The sequence below is a fragment of the Brassica oleracea genome, chromosome C7 (genome assembly GCF_000695525.1).
Source record: "Brassica oleracea var. oleracea cultivar TO1000 chromosome C7, BOL, whole genome shotgun sequence".
NCBI lineage: Eukaryota > Viridiplantae > Streptophyta > Magnoliopsida > Brassicales > Brassicaceae > Brassica > Brassica oleracea.
Window position 1 is genome coordinate 40,171,952 of NC_027754.1, and position 21,169 is coordinate 40,193,120.

Consider the following 21,169-nt stretch of genomic DNA (forward strand, 5'->3'; position numbering starts at 1 on the left):
TAATGTATTAAAATTTATAAATTAGTTTTAAAGGCTTATAAATCAATCTAAAACAATGTATAAATAATAATAAATAATTTAATAATATGTAATGACTTTTACTGATAAAAGCCCTCAACTATTTTTGAATTGTAAAAAAAACCCTCAACAAAGTTTTCAACATTATAAACCCTCAACTTATAAACCGTTAACATATGTCACCTTCCGTCACAGTTTTTTAGACGGAGGGTAACATATGTTAACGGAATTAAAGTTGATTGTTTATTTCACAAGATTTTTAGTTGAGAGTTTTTTTTTACGATTCATCTTTAGTTGAGGGGTTTAATTACTAAAAACCCTCTATAATATTGAAAACTTAGTTGAGAATTTTTTTACGATTCAAAAATAGTTGAGGGGTTTTATCATTAAATGGTTAAAAAAAGAGGTGGTTTCACCTCTTTGTCGGGAACCTAAGCATTGTAGATAGTCCCTCCCACCGTTAATTGAACCCGGGTGGCGGTAGTACAGTTGTAACCCCTTTACCACTACGTCAACTCAACGTTGCTTGGTTTAAAAACTTTATTTTCATTTATACATTGTTTTATATTAATATAAGTCTTTAAAACTAATTTATAAATTTTAATACATTACTTTATAACTGATTTATAAAGTTTCATAAATCTTTTAATACTTTTACATATGATTAATCCAGTAATTACACAATGATTTTATAAATTTTTACAATTTCTGCTATTTGTTAAAATAAAATAATCTAACAATCTTCGTGATACTACTGAAACATAAAGTAATACAATAAATCAAGAATAATATATCAAATCTATTATTTTATTGATCAAGAAAACAAAAATATAACGTATTTGTTCAGAAATCAATGAGAATAAAAATAATCATGCATTATTTGGGGGGGGGATAGCAGGAAAATATGAGCCGGAGGACGGAAATCATAAAAATAGAAAAAATGCGTCATACTCTAAATATAAAGATTGACTTCATGGATGAATTATCTTCAACACTACTTAAAACTTAATATAACGTAGAAATTTTAAATTATTTGATATTCGACAATGACGATATAAACACACAAATTTTTTATATCACTATTGCCAAATATCAAATAATTTAATATTTTGAAGTTTTATTAAGTTGTAAGTATTACTAAAAATTATTAATTTAGGATGTATAAATTAATTTTATAATAAATTAACGTACTAAAGTTTATAAATTAGTTTTAAAGGCTTATATCAATATAAAACAATGTATAAATGATAATAAAGTTTTTAAACCATTTAATGACTTTTAGTGATAAAACCCCTCAACTATTTTTAAATCGTAAAAAAAACCCCTCAACTAAGTTTTCAACATTATAAATCTTCATATTATAAACCGTTAATGTATGTCACCCTGTGTCATGGTTTTTTAGAAGCAGGGTAACATATGTTAACGGAATTAAAGTTGAGGGTTTATTTCACAGGATTTTTAGTTGAGGTTTTTTTACGATTAATCTTTGGTCGAGGGTTTAATTACTAAAAACCCAAGTTTCTATTGCTTTTTTAGTTTTTATTTATTTATTTAAGCAATTTCGACTTTCTTGTATTGTGTTTGTTTTTGTGATGTTTAATTATACAGCACAGTGAGTTGCTCAACACTCCAACTAGAATCTGAACTAATTAACAATGTAACTAACACAAATGTAATCGTAAAGATTGTGTTTGTCCCCACTCAAACAATCGGTAGACATCCGTACGTAGAGATACAGATTAGGTATATCCTCATTACGTCGACCAAAATAGACAAATACTAATATTGTATAAAGAGTACATAATATTTAATTATAATATCCACAATTGTTGATTAGTTAAAACGTAAAATCTAAATATACCATTTTGTCGTAGCAACATAATTTTTAATACTTATGAATGGTTCCATCAAGAAATGTCCTTTTCTGCCAAGTTAGGTGTATCAATTTGTACATAATTGTTTGTCTACGCGTATATGTCATTTTTTTTTGTTTAAGTATGTCATTTTTTTTATTTGATTTTTGCTAAGAATGTGAATTTCATTACGATGAAGTAATGTAAAAGCGATACAAGAATCTTGAATCCCAGTCTGCTAACAAGCAATCAAAGAGCCCCTAAAAACGATAAAGAAAAAACTTCTAACTATGGTATTTTAGCATGAACCATTTTTAATAGTTAAAGGAACGAATATAATGGATCCTTTATGTATGGTGTTGATTATAAGAAAATATCAACGGGCCACTATTCCACAAGTTCAAGACATCCTTAAGGGCATTCTCATGGGGGTGAGACACTATAAGTTTCTTCATAATATTATTTATGAGAGTTTCTATTAGATGTTTTCACTGTGGATTGTCTAAAATGTATTAAGCGTTTAACTATGGAAAAAGTTAGGGAGAAGAAGTAATGTTTATTATATAGTTTTTGGATAAATGTTTAGGAGTGTACGTAAACGTAACGGTGATCAAGAAGAATTTATAATTCAGTAAAAAAAAAGAAGAATTTATAAAGGATATCTTTTTTTTTTTTTTTTCTAACCGAGTATCCTGGTCCCATCGAGGTGGTCCAGACTAGAGACTGAAGTGAGCATGGACGCTGTCAGAACGTCACCATGTGGCTCACCGATTAACGATCTTCGATCTCGGATGCTGCAGCCCACATGTAAATTTTCGCAGTGACCAAAACTCGAATCCAGAAACGGACGCTCCAGCTGAATAGCTGAAGCTCCTATATCACTAGACGAAAGCAATTTAGTTTATAAAGGACATCTCAACCTATTAGAAAAGTATAGGAGTACATTCATATGACATCATCATGGTTTTCATACTTGGTTAACTTTTTGTGGCCATCTCTTTATTACCCACACGTGTAAATTATGTTTTCTGACCATTAGATTTTTCATATAATTATTTATTACTCGTTTTATAAATTATTCAGATTACCAATCCCAATAATGGAAATCAAAATTCAACGTTAATCCCAACTAATATGGTGCAAAAGTCATCGTCGCCACTAAATCACTGATGACGAATAAAAAGAGTAAACATGCCGCCAAAATAAGAGAAGGTGGATCCAATCTCATTTTGAATGCATAGTAACTGATTACAAAGTTTGATTTAAAACTACATGCGTGTCTTCATTCTGACAGCAAACATAATGTAAGGATTAAGGAATATGAATGATTATTTATAAGTCAAAGATCTACACAAGTGTGTTCCACTTCTGGTGTCCAAAAAAAAGTGTAAATAGTTTTAGGAATTTTTTTTTGTTTGAAAATGTAAGTAGTTTTCATATTTCTAGATAACTTTTACATTTATTGAATATAGTGTAACCAATCAAATTAAATAGATTTATTTTTGATTAGTTAAGTTATATCTAACCTATTTATTATACTTTTTAAAACATAATAATTTTTTAATTTTTTTAATTTTTTTGCTTTTAGACAAAACTACTTACATTATAAAATGGAAGGAGTATCATTTTAACCATTTAGTTTTACTTTGTGTTTGAAGTTAAAATTGCACGTGTAGACCAGGATCGGTGCTGGGCAAAGCCTAACGAAACATTGATCTTGGACCCTCGAAATTTTTGGAAAGAATTATATAGAAAAAAGTTTTCAAAAAAAAAAATCTTAGATGCTCAAATTTACCAAAAAAGATTTTTAGGTGAAATTTTTATAAAGTCGGCTACGGTCCACTAAATCTCATGTCAGGCTCTGGTGTGGACACATGACACATAAGCCGGTTATGATGAAATAAACTAAAGTGTATTCATAAAATTATTGAAGAAACCCTAATGGGAGAGATTGACCAACTAAAGTGTATACAGATTAAATATTGTAGTAAATTAGTAACGAAGAGGTCCACCAACTATTTCATTTACATATGTCATTGTCCTTTCACTTAAAAGTAAGCTCCGTGTTCCAAATAAAGCATTCTGTAGAAAATAACAATGTAAACTTTACATGTGTAGATCACTCATTTTTATCTGCCCAGACAAAAAACAATTGTCGATCAATGGAACATTTGAAGTTTTCAATAAATAATAACTAATGTAGTGTTTTGGTTATTTTTCATAATTAAAAGCTAAAACTATTAAAAAATTAGATTTAGATTTTCTTAGAAACACGAAAAAAATTTCGTCATATTTTATTTACTAGTTCACTACAAAACTAGACAGCTTCAGAATATACATTTGTTTGCAAAAACTAAAGATCACATATATTTAGAGGGAAAAAAAGGCTAGCCAGCTCATTCAATCGAAAGTTTATATAATTGTACTATATTGCTCAAATAGACTTCCAAACAAGAACAAATGTGTAAATGGGCATTGACTTCTAATACTTCTCACATCTACGATCATCATATCTATCTATGAATAAGATAGCATAAATTACGCATCTTATAACGTGACCAAGATTATAGAATGTTTTGCATTTATAACTAATTAATGGCTTCAGCTTATGTCGTTGTATTGTATGGCAATATATTAATTCTTGGAAGGTTAAGTGGGGCTGTGGTAAATGGCTCACGGCTGTGAGTTCCGCCACCTGGGTTCAAAACCCGGCCACTGGGGAATTTACATGCGGACCTCTCAGCGCCCGAGACCGAAGATCGTTCACGGTGAGCCACATGGTGACGCTCTGGTAGCGTCCTTGCTCGCTTCGGTCTCTAGTCTGGACCACCACGGTGGAGCCAGAACACTCGGTTATCAAAAAAAAAAAAAGGGTTAAGTGCATATCAACCACAAATCATTAAAGCTTCTCTCGATTTAAATGATTTATGTTATAAACTGATTCGCTCTTCTTTTTTTAATGTTAAATTTTATATCAAATTTTAAACTGCTACAAAAATTATATAGCCAACTTGTATCGAAGTGTAAAAACAAAACAAAACAATATAACCTAATGCGGCCAAGATCAAAAACTGTAAAAGGATAGTGAGCAAAGCCTAATGCCTGCTAAGCAACAAAACAGGTTCGGACCAAGAGAAACCGAGACGGTTGAGGACGAGAGCCGTACACCACGAGCATACCGGAGAGAAATGCGCCCTCAAACTTTGAAACAACGGCTCCTACAGCTTCTGACAACCCTGCCCAAACCTGATCCGGACCAATAATCCAAACACGAAACAAATCCAAAACACCCGACAAAAAATACCTTCGACGACACGAGAGAGCCACCAAATCAACGATGCCGTCATTCGTAGAGATAAGCTGAAGATTGCCGGACGAATCGACTGATTCGCTCTTTCATTGGTCTCCCACTGTAAAATGATGTTTGAGAAGATTTGCCATGGTACTCATTACATCCAATAAAGGAGCATTAAACTTGAAAATATATAGTAAAATCATGATATATCCATCCATGTCAGCTTACCCATTTAAACTCTAATTTCTTAAATTTTCCTTTATCGTAACATTATTCACATGTACCTCCATGAACAAGTTATTCCACCTTTTGCTGATGACCGAGTCCAGACAAACTTCCGAAAGCTTAGCCGTTCAGGTGGAAATTGCAACAGGTAAAGAAGAGATCATGGTCTACCAAAGATCAATCTTCATCATATGACATACAAACAAGTCCTGATGGTTGATTTCAACTGAATATTTAAACTAACGTTTAGATGTACAATTCAGTAATTTTCATATTAATAAAGTAATAAATTTGATAAATATATCGACGTCTGCATGCATGCGTGGAAATGCATCACATCCTCGTCGGTCGAGTCAAATCTCCAAGTAACAGATTTTTATATAAATCTCAAAGAAACATACTTCTGATAGTCTTTATATAATAATTAATCTAACGAGATCGACTTTTACAAAAATCCAAGTTAAATCTATATCTCCTTGAAAGACTCAAGGACCCTGTCTTGCATAACATGCCTTTCAAACACGACAGCCTCATAGTTCTTTGCTACACCATCGCTATTCCTCGTTGCGATTATCAGAGCGTACCTGAGGCCATTGTCGTATTGCTCTTTTCCCCGAACGTTTTTCACGAACGCCAGAATCTCCTTCGACTGCTTGTTATGCGCTTCTATAGCAAACCTTCCGATCTCTACGTAGGAGCCAAGTTGTACATTCCTGATCGGCTTCCAGGGACTAGGCTCAATTTTAAGTCCTTCCACGTTATATACGAGAGGCAGAAGGATGAGAGAGAGACAAATAAAAGACCTCATCATTTTTTATTTATTCTTGAACCTTCAAGCTAGACTCATATATATAGTAATATAGTATCGTCTATTTACAGTTTTTATAGCTAGAAAAGATGTAGTTACAAATAATAATATAAAACAATTAAAAATTGACAACTAAATCACCCTAATTTTTTTTACCATAACTAGATCTGATTTTACTTATCCAGTTTTGAATAGTACTGGATTTTAGAAAAGTATTTAAAATCTTTATTTAATATCATCAGATTTCAAAAATATGATGCATGATTAATTATGAATATAAAATCCAACAACATTAAATTTTAAAACATTTTAACTATTAACTGAATACCATTAAATTATGGTTGGATTTAAACTCTTTTAAGATATATCCTTAAATACCATTTTGTCATCTTTAGCGAAGGTTTAATGTGATTCTTATAATGTAATCTGTTTATTTAATAATACTGTGTATCACTTTAACAATATACTAAATACATAGTAAGAAATTTCAGTTTTATTCGTAAGATAATTACATGAGAGGTTTGACTTGACAAGAGGGCTTCTAGGAATGCACTTCAGTACAGACTGGGATAGCATCCTTCTCCTGCTCGTAAGTAACACTTTGGACTGCAGGGTCTGCTTTCTGGTTCGAGTTGTTTTTCAAACCTCTCTACACTCGCTCTGGCAGGAAAGGAATGAGAGACGTCATGGCTCAAAACTCCTACACCTACTGCTTCTCTGGTCAAATTTATTGATCGCCAAGTAAAGAACAAATGTCTAGCCATCTTCGCTACTGGAAATCAAAGACTCGAAGCACTTCTGCAGCTCTGGTTTGCTATACAAGCATAAACTTTCAAGCTTTGGGTTGCTCTGTTTCTAGCTATAAGGTTTTTATTTTCCAGTTTTAAACACAAAAAGTTACACACATGATGTACAAAAAGTCTTTTAAAAAAAAAAAATTAACATTATATTCAAAAAAAAATTACATTAGAGGTTGAAGTGTTGAAACCTGATTTCTACTATTGTGTATTTTTATTCTTCAACACTTCAACCTTCTATTGGAGTCAAACGAGCAAGTAAATTCTGAGGAGGTTCGCGCTGAGATTTCTGAGGCTAAAACAACAATTTGAGTTATATACCTTTACATATATTTTTAATCAGCTTTTAAAGAGCTTAAAATCTATACATATTAGATTAATATTTCGTCTCACTATACTAAAGACTGGCCTTGATCCCCTGGAGTGCAAGAAGTTAATTTATTGGGAGACTGAAGTATTGTGAGGATCTTTAGACCAAAGTGAGTATGTTGAGTTTCTCTAATCTTTGTGTAGTGAGACTTGCTCCTGAGGAGATCATACTGACTTGGTTTGAGCACAATTCTGTAACATGTATAGGTATGAAGACAAATATACCGGTAAGTTTGTTTTCAAACCGTTATTTCCGTGACAGAATTAAATATCTGTTTGAAGCTGACCTACTTTTCTGCACCCTGCAATTATTTGTCATATTGTGATGATCATCTCTTGGTGCTTGCTCACTGGTCACTGCTGGTACAACTGTCTCTACACGCTATTAATTACATATTAGACATGTGTAAGACATGGGCGTATCATGAGGCTAACCTCTACCCACTTGTGTTTCTTCTATTAGACAAACAGTTTTGTGGTGTTTTTTGTATACATAAATAGTTACAGAAAGTTTCTCATTCACACACATGTGCTTGCCAAACGTTTCCAAGACATTACAGTCTATTGCCTGTCCTAATTGTCACAGAGGCCGGGATGGTAACCATGCCCAATGGGTTACACAACTTGTATTTTTGTCTTGCTTGTTTTTCAAAGTCTGTAATGGAGGTGTAGTACATTTTAATACTGTTTGCATTTGATACGGACCCAAAGTTAGTTGAGCTTTTCTTGTTAGTTCATTGTCTTTAGTACTTTCCCGTTAATATTAAAAACCAGAACCTCCTTTTTTCACAGTTTGATACCTGCTTTAAACAACCAATACCAGAGTTGGTAATAGGCATCAGGCAGAGACACATAAATGGCGTCAATCTTTTTGAGTGTGTATAAACAATCTTAGGCTCGTACCCCACTGCATTGATGTGTTGATGTGTTGATCATGTTATCTTCGTTTCCCTTATGTGGAAGTGGCCCACTTCAGACAACACACTATTTGTGCTACTGTGACACATCATTCTTTCAAAATCATCTTTAGACCTCAGTATTATTGGGGTTTCCCTTTTGGGTAATCAGTTTTGCTGCTTTGTTCTCATAATAAAATAAGGATTCCCCTTCTTTTTGGGCAGAGTGCATTGTTATGTGGGAATATTCATAGAGTTTGAAGATCGTTTATTGGAGATTGTAAAATAATGCTTCATATTTTGACTTTAATATTATTTTCGTTATTTGTCCTAATTAAACAGTTACCACTAATGTAACTTGATGAAGTGTTCAGGGCCTTATGGCTAGCTTAAGATTTGAGCTGCAATGTGTGTGTACCTCTCAAAGACAATGGTATATATTGTAATGATGCTATCAGTTGGCCCTGAAATTAATGGGGTTTGGAACAACTATTAAATGATCAATACATGTATTTTAATCAATTTAGAGGCCAAATGAATTATACATATTAACCACTGATATTATATGGACCATAGACTAATGTTTCATCTGGATATTGCCCATGACCGGCTCTGATCAGTTACTTACTACTTACGCTAATTGGAGCTAACCTTGTGGTCAAGAGCTTTAAAGTGTCAAATCCAAATGTAAGGTTGCCATTAGAAGAAACGTAGTGCAGCTTGTTTGTTCTAAGGATGAATCGAGAAGAGAAAAATTGGTCACGTATATATTATTGTATATAGGACAAGTCATTACAACCAGCAACATGGTGAATGCATACATATATGAATATAACAGTATGATATAGATAAAGGGGTATGGATCGAGTAGTTAAGCCTTCTCGTTGTGGATAGGAGGCTTACGATGAGGCTGAGGGTAATCCATGACCACTACTTCCCCTGTCTCGATTCCACCAAGCACCCTCCTTTTTCCTCCGCCATGTACGAGAGAAGCAACCTTGTGGTGATGCTTGCGAAGCCCTAGCCGACGAGCACTGGCATATCCAACATTGGATGACAAAAGCAAAATAATGATACATAACACCATCGCGAATCTACTCCTCACAGAGCAAGACATGACCTCTCTTCTTTTTCTTCTTCAAATACTTATATTTATGTTGTCTAATAAAAGAGAGATGAGAGCAGGAAAAATGTGTGTTTTAAGTGTAAGAGAAGAGAATAGGGAAGGAGTATATGTAGGCAGAATTAGAAAGATAAATAAGAGAGTAAAGAGAGTAAGACAAACATTGAATGCAGGTGGGGAGGTCCTTCATTATCATAACATGCTCTTGTTCCTCTCTTGTCCATTTTTGCAAATATATTCACATTCATTTCTGCATTTATATACAAGTATCTATCGTATTCGTATGCATAGTGGGTGTCTTGATCGGCCAAACCTTTTGTCTACTTGAGGGCCTTCGTGGGGTCAGTTTCCTGTTTTTCCTTCTTTCATCTCCTAAGCTTATTCTTCCCCTTGTAACCCATCATTATTGTTTCCAACTATTCCTATTTCAAGGGCAATTAATTCAGAAATGTAGAGCACATAACACAATTTAACATCACTCTCCCAAGTCTTGGTCAGTGATAATCAATTTTTTGGATTATTATGAGATTTTGGACAGAATCTCATAACTTTCCCAAACCCGAAACTACATCATGCAACATCCCAAAGATAGATCACTAGATTTTGTGATCTCTAACTCTCTAAGCTTTGACATATTACTTTTTGAATTGAGGTGACAACATTTCGTGATAATTTATCTTATTAGGACATTATTATAGACATACTACATCACCATCCACTTTTATTCAGTTAATAAAATCTTACTAGTGATGTCTTTGGATTAGCACTATATTAGGTGATGTCTATGGATTAACACTATATTAGCTATGGAATTTTTTTGCATACTTTCACTCAATTGTCAAAATAACTAACTTTTCTTATGAGTCTTTGCATTCAACTTCCACTCAACGCTTTCCCCTAAAACACACAACCGCGTCTCTCATGTTCCACGTGACCGGTTTGAGCGGACCTCAATGAGAATCTTTGAGGGTCATAGGTTTTTTTTTTTTTTTTTTTTTTTTTTTTTTAACCTGCGGGTATCCCAGGAAGGACCATGGAGAGACCCAGACTAATCCGCAAGGGGAGGTGCAGCCCACGGATAGACCTTCTCTCCAGGTATTCAAATGGGCCCTAAAGCATATGCCCATATCCGTGTTAGGTGACCAGTATAATTGTGACTTAGTTTCGCGCATCAGGTGGATCGAACCTGAAACGTGTTGGCGTCTCAGTTCCGTCTCCTTACCACTCGACCACAATCACCTGGTCTTGAGGGTCATAGGTTCATACCTAAATATTATATCTTAGCTATTTTTTTCATAAAATTTAAATAAAGATGCAGAATCAATATTGAAAGTGTAAAAATTAGAACAATACAGCATGGTCCGACCGTCAACGACAATGTGGGACTCTTTCTTAACATCATCGGGCGTCCTCAACCTGCACCGACCGTGTTTGTCACGTGGTACAATTCCTGATGCTGGTGTTCTATTTAGTTGGGCTTATACGCTTTTGTAAATACCATGTGCCCTCACGGCATCATGTGATGTCGGCATAGAGTGAAAGACATCAAAAACACATAATCAAGTTTGTGGTGATGGTACACAGAAAGTAGGTTTTCAGATCATATGGAAGAAAAAGGGAATACGAGAGAGCATATTATATACATTATTTTATGTTTTCTGTACACATTAACTCCCAACCGACAGTTCTTAGAGAAGTACATAGGCTGTTTGCTTAGATAATCAAATAAGGAGATGAAATATCGAGCAAGAGATCTATGACGATGCAAATCCAAATGTGTTTTCTCCGCTGTAAGTGACATAGAGGAAGCCATCATCATCCTTTTTCTCTTCATACACAGCAGACATAAGAGCACCTGCAAAGTTATCAGGTAAACCAGTTTAAAATTTCGTATGTTCACTGGGAACACGTCGTCGTATGATATTTTTGCTTGTTTTAAAAAAAAACGAAGGAAGACGTATCTGTTTTTACCAGTTGGAGGAAGGACATTATCGACAAATATAAAGATAGCCTTCTCTGAACTGAGTTTGATTCTTTTGCGAATGACATACACGAATTGTCCCACTGTCAAATCAGCCGGGACTAGGTATCTACCAAAAAAAAGCATAGTTGTCAATCACAAGTTAGGTCCGAATAAGATGGATAATAGTAGACATGCATACTTTTTCTTGTCGATGGTTGGTATATCACTCTTCTCAGCCTTCTCAACAATCACCTGGATCCCACACATATACAAAATGTGTAACAATCATCACTCAAGTCAACGGTCACTTTTAACCATACGAATCATGAAGCACTGATCCACATGCATGAACTAAGCAAATCAACTCACTAAGTCGTAAGTGTCACTAAGCAGAATCAAAGGATTGGTCCGAACATGGAACAGGAAACAACACTCAAATCAAAGAAGACTTTGGATATATGTAAGAAAAACACTGAGGTCTCACCGGAATCCTATCTGAATATTTCTCTCTAATCCGAGCAGCCTCTGCACTTCTCTTCTCTGAAGGTTCAAAAAAAAGACAACATGATCAAAAGCGAGAATCAAAACACCAAAAACAAGAAGAAAGGTACCTAGGTCATGCTCTTCCTTGAACGTGCTTTTTGCCATTACTTCCACGCCCTACATATACATACGCAACCAGTTACGCCACCATCAAAAGCAAATTTTCCACTCAAAATCGAATATCAAGTCCTAAAGATAAACAAAGTCTCAGAGATATCCTGAACGGCTACGAAGTCTTCGAACCAAGATCGAGTGATCAACATAGAAACACAACCTTAAGTTGTCTAAAACAAGTCCCAGTTCGCTATAAGACAAAAAAAAAAAGAGGATTAAAAAAAATCCATGATCAAACCTGTTGTTGACAAAGCTTTTCTGCGATCAAACACTTCTCTAATCAAACGCTTATAAAAAAAAAAATAGAAAAAGGCAAAACAAACAACTTCCAAATATGTCTGAATGTTTGTGATAAGGCAAGGAATTGCATACAGACTGAGCATGATAGCATCTAAACTCCTCAGCTGACGTGGTACTTTGCTTCTAGAAAATCGATGAGAATCTGACGGTACCTATTAATTAATACCAAGAGATAAATCACAGCCGTCCATATTACTGACGGTGTACGAGGAAGCTGTGCATGTTAATATTGCCTACGAAAAAGGATAAAGAAGAAGCACCGCATATGACGGGATCACGTTGCTGCATGATATGACATATTTACCCCTTACCTAGCGGGTTATGAAGAAGAATACGGAAGGGTAAATACTGGTGGAATTCAATTGAGCGTGTTGCTTTTAAATGGACTTGATACAAATAAATATTTGTGTACTGAAGGCCCGTTTAAGTTCGTCCGATCATGTCTTCCCACTGCCAGCTCCGGAGCTTGACATGGCTACTTGAAGACAACCGTTGGTCCGAAAAGAGATCTATTCTCTGCACATATTAATAATAACATGCCAAAAAAAAGATTCATGTAAGTGAGCTGTATCTAATTTATATATGGATCTTCTGAACCATACATGGATCGCCTCTCCGAGATATTTACAGAAATTAGATGCAGTTGTGGCAGCTTAATGTCAAATATTTTTAACATACATGGGCCACTGTGTGCTTTGACATGAGAATCGTTGGGGTTTACATGTGTTAATCAAGTGCTACCAAAAAAGCAAAAGCATAGGAGGGACAAACTGCCCCCACATGCGGAGCTCTATTGGGTTACACAATTGTCAAAATATCATATCTGGCCCAATGGGCCTTAAAGTAAAAAATAATATAAAACTCTCTACTTATTCCAAAAAAATCCAATTTCTCGCGAACGTCATCGTCGCACTCTCCTTCCGATCAAGCTCGCCGGCGTTAATATTCTGGTAATCGAATTTTCCTTATCGATTCGATTATTCTTAAATTCGCTTTGAAGGTTTCATCATATCTAATTTAGTTTTACGAGATCTTCATCTTTTGCTCCTCCCGAGATTAGGGTTTCGGAATTCACCGATTTGAACAATCCGAATTCGATTTTTGCAGTTGATTCAGCTGTAAGCCATGGGAGGCCACGGTGGTTTGAACATCCTCCCGCAGAAGCGGTGGAACGTCTACAACTTCGACAACAGAGAGAAAGTCCGCAAAGACGAGGAAGCCGCCGCCAAGGAAGCTCAGATTCAGCGCGAGGAAGCCAGGAAACGAGACGCCCAGTCTCGTCTCGAGGTTCTCCGCAACGTCCGCGGCTTAGCTCCTCTCAAACGACCTTCTCCCGAGGCGGAGAAAGGTAAAGACGCCGCTCCTGCTCCTGCTACTGCTCCTGCTTCCACCTCCGCGAAGATTGTTGAACCGGAGGAGCCTAAGACTGGTCACATCAATCTCTTCGAAGGGATCAAGATCTTCGATCCCATCGAGCTGCCGAAGAAGGATGGTGATAAGCCTGGGGAGGAGGAAGATCACAGGAGGAAGAAGATGAGGAAAGAAGCTGCTGCAACTGCGAGAGCCTCTGCGAAAGATGCTGCTGCGAGGGCGGGGGATCCAGATGAGGAGAAGTATAGATTGGGGTATGGTGTTGCTGGTAAAGGAGTGAAGCTTCCTTGGTACGTTGAGAACAAGCGTAAGTATGAAGATAGAGTTGGTTGTGGCGGTGAGGAGGATGATGATGATGGTGGACGTAGAAGTGAGTCTAAGAAGAAGAGTGGGAAGAAGAGCTTGAAGGAGCTGAGGGAAGAGCGGTTGAAGAGGGAGAGAGTTGAGAAGGAAAGAGAGAGAGCCCTTTTCATGAAACAGAGCCAGAGAAGCGGTGGCTTTTCACGTAGGTGAGAGAGCTTCTTCTTCATCTTTTTTATCACCAAGTGTATACTTATATATTAATTCACGCTTTATGATCAAATTAGTACCAAAACTTAAAGCTTGTACTTCATTTGTGTTGATAGAGTCATGGTAGATAGTTTGGAGTGTGATAATAATTTACCAGTTGCTAGATACAAAGCTTATTTTGAAGTTTAGAGAAGCATGGTTGTTTGTTAGTTTCATGGTAGCATTTAGACTTCGAAGTTGGAACTATGTGTGTCAACATTGGGTTGGAGAACTGTTTTGGTAGCTGAATGTGATAGAAAACTTGCATGTTTCACATTTTATAACTCCATTTGTCATCTACCTATATGTGTAAAGTGTGAAGAGCTGTTTCAACAGAGAGAAAAATGGAATGGAAACCTTCATTTGCTCCCTGCTCTAAAAGTATTAATAGACCACGATCGTGAACCTGGCAATTGAATATTACTCCATTTGTGCTTATATATTCATGGTAGATAGTTTAGAATGCGTTTTATAGACATGACAGTCTATTGTCCTATCCTAAATTCGTTGAGGGCCGTATGACACCGCTAGTTTTTGTCGTGCTTGTTACTTTAAGTCTGTACAGAAGCTGCTGTTTGTCCAACTCCTTGTCTTCAATACTTCCCTCATTGATAATTTAAAAAACAAAAACAGAACCTCGTCTTTTTAACTCACCAAACTTATGGTCACCATCACGAAGAAGAGTACAAAAGTGAATTCTCGGAAATAAATTAGTGTGTGAAATGCATTCAGGCGGTGATTAAATCACAAGGATGACAAAGAAGACGTGTTGCAGAGAGATTCGAAGACAGTTTCACATTATGTAAGCCTCTTTTCGTCATCTATCCATGTATAGAGAGATGTTTCAACAGATAGAAAAGTGGAAAGGATGTGTGGTGAGTTTATTGGTGAAATCTTTTATTATTTGCTTCCTGCTCAAAGAGTTAATTGCCCTCAAAACTTCAGTGTACTCGTTGCAAAAATATATTAGTAACTATTCTTTGCAATTTGATAGACCACTCGGAGAATGATAGGGTCATAATTCATAAATTATTCATTAATAATACGTTATATATGCGTCTTTGAAACGTACTGATGATGAAAAACATTTATAAAAAAGGACATAATCCCGAGATCTTCTGCGGAATATGGAACTAAGAAACACGAAGGTTTCATCATGGAATCAACCTGGACGGATGTTGAGGCGCAAGACACCGTTCTCCGGGCCGCCCTCCACCGTAAAAAGAGGGTTTGTGCCGGTAGGAGTGGAGATCGTAGCCGCGACAGCAGAGTAGAACCGACCATTTGAGTCGTGGCTAACGGCAGGAGCTCGACCAGTCACAATCACTCTCCCATTCTCGATTTCGGCAGTGAAGTCACCTTTGGGAACGCCAGGCATGTCTAAACTCACATGTGCGCTGCCGTCTTGGAGCTGCTTGTACGCATAAGCCATACGCAAACCTTCGGTCAACAAGTCTGGGTGTACCAGCAGTATAGGACCCGTAAACTCCGCGGCTGCTCCACACATATCAGAACAACAAAATTCCCATTGACACTCTGAAACTGACCACTATATAATGCAATTAAAAAAAAAAAAAATTACCATAATTGTCCGTGTCATGGAGAAATCTGTGGCGAGCTATGACCAAGAAAAAACAAATATAGAGGTGAAAATTTAAAGAGTTGATAACTATCGCGAAAGACTTGTTAAATTAAACGTAATGTTGAGATACGAAATGTGAAAAGAGCAGATCAAGAAAAAACCCTATACCTTCTTCTTGGTCATTAGGGATCTGATCTTGATTGTTGATGGGGGTCATGGTGATGACTAGTCTGAGAACGCCGTCGGATACTTGATGGGTGATACTCCCTATCTCGCAGCAATCGCACTTGAGATGAGTAGTGGTTTTGTATATGCGGGGGGGGAAATGCGATATTTATGCCGGGAGGTGGCGGCAAGGTTCTGATAGTCACAGATTTTTTTGACTCGTCAATGGAAGCAGTATAGTCACCTTGTCCAACCCCTGGTAAATCAGTCCTCACGAACAATTTCCTGAGCCCAATCATCTTGCTTTCGGTGAATCCTTTTGGCCCATTTGTCTGAAATGGGTTGTTGGTAGCGTAATACCCTTCTGCTACAATCAACATTGAAAAGAAAAGGAACGAACTGGATCGGCTACGTACGTAAAGGGAGAAAAAAATGTGAAAGAGAGATATGAGCTTTGTTTCAGAAGATAATACCGAAAGTATGGGGGAAAGGATAAGCAGGGAAGATCAACAACATGATTCAACGAGAGCTTGGAGCCAAAGTTACTGCAAGTTTTGAAATCTAGAGCTAGTTAATTAGGGTTACGTAAACCTGTGGAAATATGCATGAACTCAAAAGATTTATATATACTTTTCTTAAGAAATTAAAGCAAACCCATTTTGAAAACCTACGAAATATATACGAAAGATCTAATATTAGCTTGAAAATATGATACAAACCCATTTTCAAAACCAATGGGAAAAATCCTTCAAAAAGATTTGATTTTTTTAAAAGAAATTACTCGAACCTAGCTATTTGAAAATCTATGAAGAGAATGTTCAAAACATATACATTTTAAAAAAATCAACAAAAACCAAGTGAAACCAAGAAGAGCTTGCCTTTTATCTGCTGCTACCAAAGGTTTCTTTCTTCTCAGTTTATCTGATTTTCTCTGTGTTTTAGAATATTTATAGGCAGAAGGTAGAGAAAGTCTCTCCAAAGCTTACTTTACTAGCTGATAAGTCAAAAGAAATCTCAGCCGTCCATCTGATTCTATTATTGTATGGGCCTATGATTATCAAAACATTATGTGCTTGGGCTCAATGGGCCAACAAAATTTAATGTTTCAGATGCTCCCTGATGCAATTTCTCACAAAGGCAAAGAAAACTCTCGATATTCAATTAGATTCATCGAATCAAATATTCATAGCTAGTAGAATATTCATGGCTATATTCCTAGGTCGGATTCATATAATTAACCTCTTGGCCATTACTTGCTATTGTACCCTAAAGTAAGAAAAAGATACCTAATGACAACTATTATGAAGTACTGGCATTGATACATTGTTGACAATCGATGATCGTTTTGGAATGTTTTCCTATCTAATGAAAAAAAAAAAGAATCTAAGAAATTCAATTAATATGGATATATCTATAATGCACGACTGATGTGTATCCATGCCTAAAATCAATTAATTCAAATATAGTTTGTCTTTTAGCCTTAGTTGTTTATCCAAATAAGTAACTGTAACTCTTACTGCTGTCAATAACTTACGTTTCTACTGAAAATAGATCAATATAGGTTAGAGCAAGCGCATTAATGAACCCCGATTGGGGTTCACAATTTGATTTTTTTATTATTATATTTTTTTTTATATTTAAAAAAAAAATAAAAAAACCTGATCAATAGCGGGCCGCCACGTGACGTGGGGTCCACTAAAAAGTAACGATCCGGGTTTATGCGGAAGGAGCATGACGAGACGAGTTCACCAACTTTTATTATTATAATATTATTTTTTTTGGGATGTGCGAGAACTTCTCTCTTGAACCTCTGATGCTGATGCTTTTAGATCTGATCTCAGGGTTGTTAAGAAAGGAGGTAATAAAAGCAATTATAGTATACCTTTTAAAAGAGAAAAATTTCAAAACGTTATATATATTTTCTATGTTGGGATCATATACATGCAATTCTCGCATCGCATTCCCATCTCATATATAAAAATCTGGATTATTCACACGTATCCTGCGACACAAAATCTGATATGAAATATATATACCTAAATATATATGATTTATCAAACCATAAAAAAGTCATGTACAAAACTATTTAGAGGTAATTTCGACGAAAATATATGTAGCTTTTAAGACATTGTGGGTTTCTACGCGGTTACCTTATAAATGTACGTACTTAACATATATATAGTTCCAGTCAAATATAATTTATGTGCGTAATTGTGGATTGGAGAATATATACTTTTGACCTCTGCGCCATTGACATAAGGGGTAATATGAAATTTGTAAAAAATATACTGACTTTTTAGAGCCGTGTAATTTGTAATGTACCCCAAATTAAGAAAAAGTTACCTAACAACAACTATTATGAGACGTTGGCATCGATGCATTGTCGAAAGACATACGACTGTGTTATGGATGTTTTCTTATCTAGTTAATTTTTTTTTAAAGAAATACAAATTAATATACAAATATTTATAATGCACTACTGATGTATATCCATGTCAAAAGTGAATGAATTCATTCTATGAGAAAGAAAAAGTTTGTCTTTTAATAGGTCTACACACAATTTGGGCATGCCCTTTCTATGTCAATGTCATAGGTAAAACCTGAGTCATTCACACATAATAAGAGATGCACGCTACATATATAACATATAGTTTTGGTCCAAAGAAAAATTATGCGCCTAAAAGTGAATTGTAGAAAAGAAAAGCAATAATGTTAATTCCCTTTCACTATTAGGACTACTCCTGTAATGTCTGCATATAAAATATTTCGGTAAGATTCGTTTGTATCATATGATCGCCTTCTTGGAGAAGAATATTGTTTATATATTCCCTTCTTCGATCGATCCCTTATCATCTTCTAGCAATCTTCTTCTTAGTCTTGTCGCTTGAATGGATTCTTCCATGTGTTGCCAGCCAGACCGATGCTATATATATAGTAAAAAGTCTATTCTTGATTATCAAAAAAAAAAGTCTATTCATCGACAAGAATATTGTAGTATTGCGATGCTTCACATTAAATATGTGAAATTGCTTTAATTGCTATGTCAGTACATCATTCCGAAACTTGAGTTTGAGTACGAAATTTTGATGAGTAAATCTGATCTTTCAAGAGTAACAAAATATAAGATTTGAATTACATTATTATCGGATATTTCAGAAGATAAAAAAGTATTTGAATTATCTTCTACTCTTTCTTTCGAGTTTTGAATCAGCAACATGCTTAGCAACGACATTTGAGTTTCAACTTCTGATTTCGGTTACCTTGATATCTTGGTGAGTGTGTACGTAATACCATTAAACAATCCACCATTGTGCTACTGTGACACATCAGTCTTTTATTGGTGGAATCTTTTATTATTAATTAGTTAAAAATACGTTATATATTCGTATTTTGGAACATAATGATGAAAACATTAAAAGACGACATAATCCCGAGATCTTCTGCGGAATATGGAACTAATTACGTAACACAAACGTGTTTTCGTAATGAAATCAAGTTGGATGGATGAAGAGGCGAACCACACCGTTATCGACGTTGTGCTCCACCCTAGGAGGGTTAATTGGAAAGATATTAGCCCTGTTCGTTTACAAAACGCGGCGGCAAGCGGTGGCGATTCGAAATTGCACTATAAACTCCGCGAATACAACACAGGTTAGTCAACACCGAATTGTTTATTCAGTCGCTGCGGTAAGTTGAAGCCAGCAAATCTGACGCGGAAAATTTCTGCGGCAGTTACATCTCTATTTTCTTAACTCCGATAGTCCAGCGGCGATTGCTTTTAGTTTCAGCACCATTAAATTTGTTTTCGTTGTAGCTTTATTGTTTTCCGCTGCCGCTGATCTCAGCGTTTATCAAACGAACATGAATATTATAGCCGAACTGAGCCGCGACAGCAGAATACGACAGACCACCTGAGTCGTGGCTAACGGTAGGAGCGTCACCAACCACAATCAGTCTATAATTCACGAAGTCCACATTGATGTCAACGTCGGAAACGCCAGGCATGTCTAAACGAACGTATACGCTGCCGTCTAGGAGCTGTTTGTACTCATAAGCACTAGCCGGTCCTTCGCTCAAGCCTGGGTGTGGTTGCAGTATCTTGCCCGTTGACTCCGGGTCTGCTCCACACATATCACAAGAACAAATATTCCCGTTTAGACACCGAAACTGAAACTAATATATATATATATTAATGCAGTAAAATAATTTTAATAAATTACCATAGGGATCCGTGCCAAGGAAAAGGAGGCTGTGGATTTCTTCACCACAAAAGCAAAGAACACTTTCAGACTTGATGACTTGTAAAAGTAATGTTAGAGAAACGAAATGTAAAAAGAGCAGACCTTCTGGGGGAGAGCCTGGAGCCCCGTCGTCGCCTTTGATTGGGGTCGTGGAGAGGATTTGCCTGAGAACCCCGTCGGTTACTTGAGGGTTGTCGACGCTAGATATCTCGCAGCAATGGCAACCGAGACCGATGTAGGTATAGTAGCTGCGGGGGAAGGAGTCATTTATGTTGAGACATGGCGCCAAGGCTTTGATAGTCACACCTTTCTTTGAGTCGTCAACGGAAATATCAACGACATCTGGATCTGATCCGACCCCCGGCAAGTCCATCCTCAGGTACATGTCAAAATCAAGCCATTTGATTTCGCTGAACCATTTTGGCCCGTTTGTCTGAAATGGGTTGTTAATAGCGTAAAATCCTTCTGCTCCAATCAACATCGAAAAGAAATAAGCGAATTAATTAACTAACGTAAATATTGAAAAAAAAATATGAGAGAGAGATTTGAGCTTGGTTCAGAAGATATATAATACCCGCTAGAATGGGGGAGATGAGTAGCAGGGTAGAAGCGCACCATGATTCAACGAGCTAGGAGCCTGTGAAATAACGAGTCAGCTCTGGTGGTAAAGGGGTTGCGGCTGTAACTTCCGCCACCCGGGTTCGATTCGCGATGGGATGGACTATTTACATTGCTTGGGTTCCCGGCAAAGAGATGAAAACACATTTTTATTTAGCAAAAAAAAAAAAATGCATGCACCCAAAAGATTTAGACTTTAAAAAAAAATTATACTTGCCCATTTTGAAAATCTATGCAAAATACATGGAAGATGTAATATTAGCTTGAAAATATTACACAAACCCCATTTTCATAAGCTATGGGAAAAAACATTCTAAAAGATTTGAACGTTTTTAGAAA

At 36.0% G+C, this 21,169-nt stretch overlaps 6 protein-coding genes across 6 annotated transcripts; 1 reads left to right on the forward strand and 5 right to left on the reverse strand.

Moving 5' to 3' along the window:
* Positions 1 to 5,758: 5,758 nt before the first annotated feature.
* On the reverse strand, positions 5,759 to 6,223 carry LOC106305514 (cysteine proteinase inhibitor 4-like). Its single transcript, XM_013741882.1, has one exon. The coding sequence runs from the start codon at positions 6,200 to 6,202 to the stop codon at positions 5,858 to 5,860; it is 345 nt and encodes a 114-aa protein (XP_013597336.1). The 5' UTR covers positions 6,203 to 6,223; the 3' UTR covers positions 5,759 to 5,857.
* Positions 6,224 to 9,004: 2,781 nt separating this feature from the next.
* On the reverse strand, positions 9,005 to 9,490 carry LOC106304869 (root meristem growth factor 6-like). The gene has a single exon (XM_013741259.1). It carries the CDS (start codon positions 9,376 to 9,378, stop codon positions 9,133 to 9,135), a length of 246 nt encoding a protein of 81 aa, XP_013596713.1. The 5' UTR covers positions 9,379 to 9,490; the 3' UTR covers positions 9,005 to 9,132.
* A 1,505-nt stretch (positions 9,491 to 10,995) lies between these two features.
* Positions 10,996 to 12,354, reverse strand: LOC106306535 (autophagy-related protein 8f-like). Its single transcript, XM_013743188.1, has 6 exons — positions 12,243 to 12,354; positions 11,959 to 12,007; positions 11,832 to 11,887; positions 11,547 to 11,599; positions 11,356 to 11,474; positions 10,996 to 11,239 (listed from the first exon to the last, which is right to left on the reverse strand). Exons 2-6 carry the CDS (start codon positions 11,993 to 11,995, stop codon positions 11,139 to 11,141), a joined length of 366 nt encoding a protein of 121 aa, XP_013598642.1. The 5' UTR covers positions 11,996 to 12,007; positions 12,243 to 12,354; the 3' UTR covers positions 10,996 to 11,138.
* Positions 12,355 to 12,715: 361 nt separating this feature from the next.
* LOC106306532 (leukocyte receptor cluster member 1-like) lies at positions 12,716 to 15,200 on the forward strand. Its single transcript, XM_013743185.1, has 3 exons — positions 12,716 to 13,254; positions 13,412 to 14,184; positions 14,957 to 15,200. The coding sequence occupies exons 2-3, from the start codon at positions 13,430 to 13,432 to the stop codon at positions 14,961 to 14,963; spliced, it is 762 nt and encodes a 253-aa protein (XP_013598639.1). The 5' UTR covers positions 12,716 to 13,254; positions 13,412 to 13,429; the 3' UTR covers positions 14,964 to 15,200.
* A 186-nt stretch (positions 15,201 to 15,386) lies between these two features.
* Positions 15,387 to 16,202, reverse strand: LOC106306534. Its single transcript, XM_013743187.1, has 3 exons — positions 15,975 to 16,202; positions 15,807 to 15,842; positions 15,387 to 15,718 (listed from the first exon to the last, which is right to left on the reverse strand). The coding sequence occupies exons 1-3, from the start codon at positions 16,021 to 16,023 to the stop codon at positions 15,387 to 15,389; spliced, it is 417 nt and encodes a 138-aa protein (XP_013598641.1). The 5' UTR covers positions 16,024 to 16,202.
* A 3,278-nt stretch (positions 16,203 to 19,480) lies between these two features.
* Positions 19,481 to 20,917, reverse strand: LOC106306533. The gene is made up of 4 exons (XM_013743186.1): positions 20,787 to 20,917; positions 20,315 to 20,677; positions 20,192 to 20,230; positions 19,481 to 20,089 (listed from the first exon to the last, which is right to left on the reverse strand). The coding sequence occupies exons 2-4, from the start codon at positions 20,595 to 20,597 to the stop codon at positions 19,788 to 19,790; spliced, it is 624 nt and encodes a 207-aa protein (XP_013598640.1). The 5' UTR covers positions 20,598 to 20,677; positions 20,787 to 20,917; the 3' UTR covers positions 19,481 to 19,787.
* Between the last annotated feature and the right edge of the window lie 252 nt (positions 20,918 to 21,169).

Coding starts and splice junctions, on each gene's coding strand:
- LOC106305514 (XM_013741882.1), bottom strand. CDS start 6,202: ATGATGAGGTCTTTTATTTGTCTCTCTCTCATCCTTCTGCCTCTCGTA.
- LOC106304869 (XM_013741259.1), bottom strand. CDS start 9,378: ATGTCTTGCTCTGTGAGGAGTAGATTCGCGATGGTGTTATGTATCATT.
- LOC106306535 (XM_013743188.1), bottom strand. CDS start 11,995: ATGGCAAAAAGCACGTTCAAGGAAGAGCATGACCTAG. Junction 11,600..11,831: donor AATATTCAGATAGGATTCCG/GTGAGACCTCAG, acceptor TGTGGGATCCAG/GTGATTGTTGAGAAGGCTGA. Junction 11,475..11,546: donor CCAACCATCGACAAGAAAAA/GTATGCATGTCT, acceptor TTTTTTTGGTAG/ATACCTAGTCCCGGCTGATT.
- LOC106306532 (XM_013743185.1), top strand. CDS start 13,430: ATGGGAGGCCACGGTGGTTTGAACATCCTCCCGCAGAAGCGGTGGAAC.
- LOC106306534 (XM_013743187.1), bottom strand. CDS start 16,023: ATGACCCCCATCAACAATCAAGATCAGATCCCTAATGACCAAGAAGAA. Junction 15,843..15,974: donor CCCTAATGACCAAGAAGAAG/GTATAGGGTTTT, acceptor TCTTGGTCATAG/CTCGCCACAGATTTCTCCAT. Junction 15,719..15,806: donor CCATGACACGGACAATTATG/GTAATTTTTTTT, acceptor TGTGTGGAGCAG/CCGCGGAGTTTACGGGTCCT.
- LOC106306533 (XM_013743186.1), bottom strand. CDS start 20,597: ATGTACCTGAGGATGGACTTGCCGGGGGTCGGATCAGATCCAGATGTC. Junction 20,231..20,314: donor TCCAGGCTCTCCCCCAGAAG/GTCTGCTCTTTT, acceptor TTTGTGGTGAAG/AAATCCACAGCCTCCTTTTC. Junction 20,090..20,191: donor CCTTGGCACGGATCCCTATG/GTAATTTATTAA, acceptor TGTGTGGAGCAG/ACCCGGAGTCAACGGGCAAG.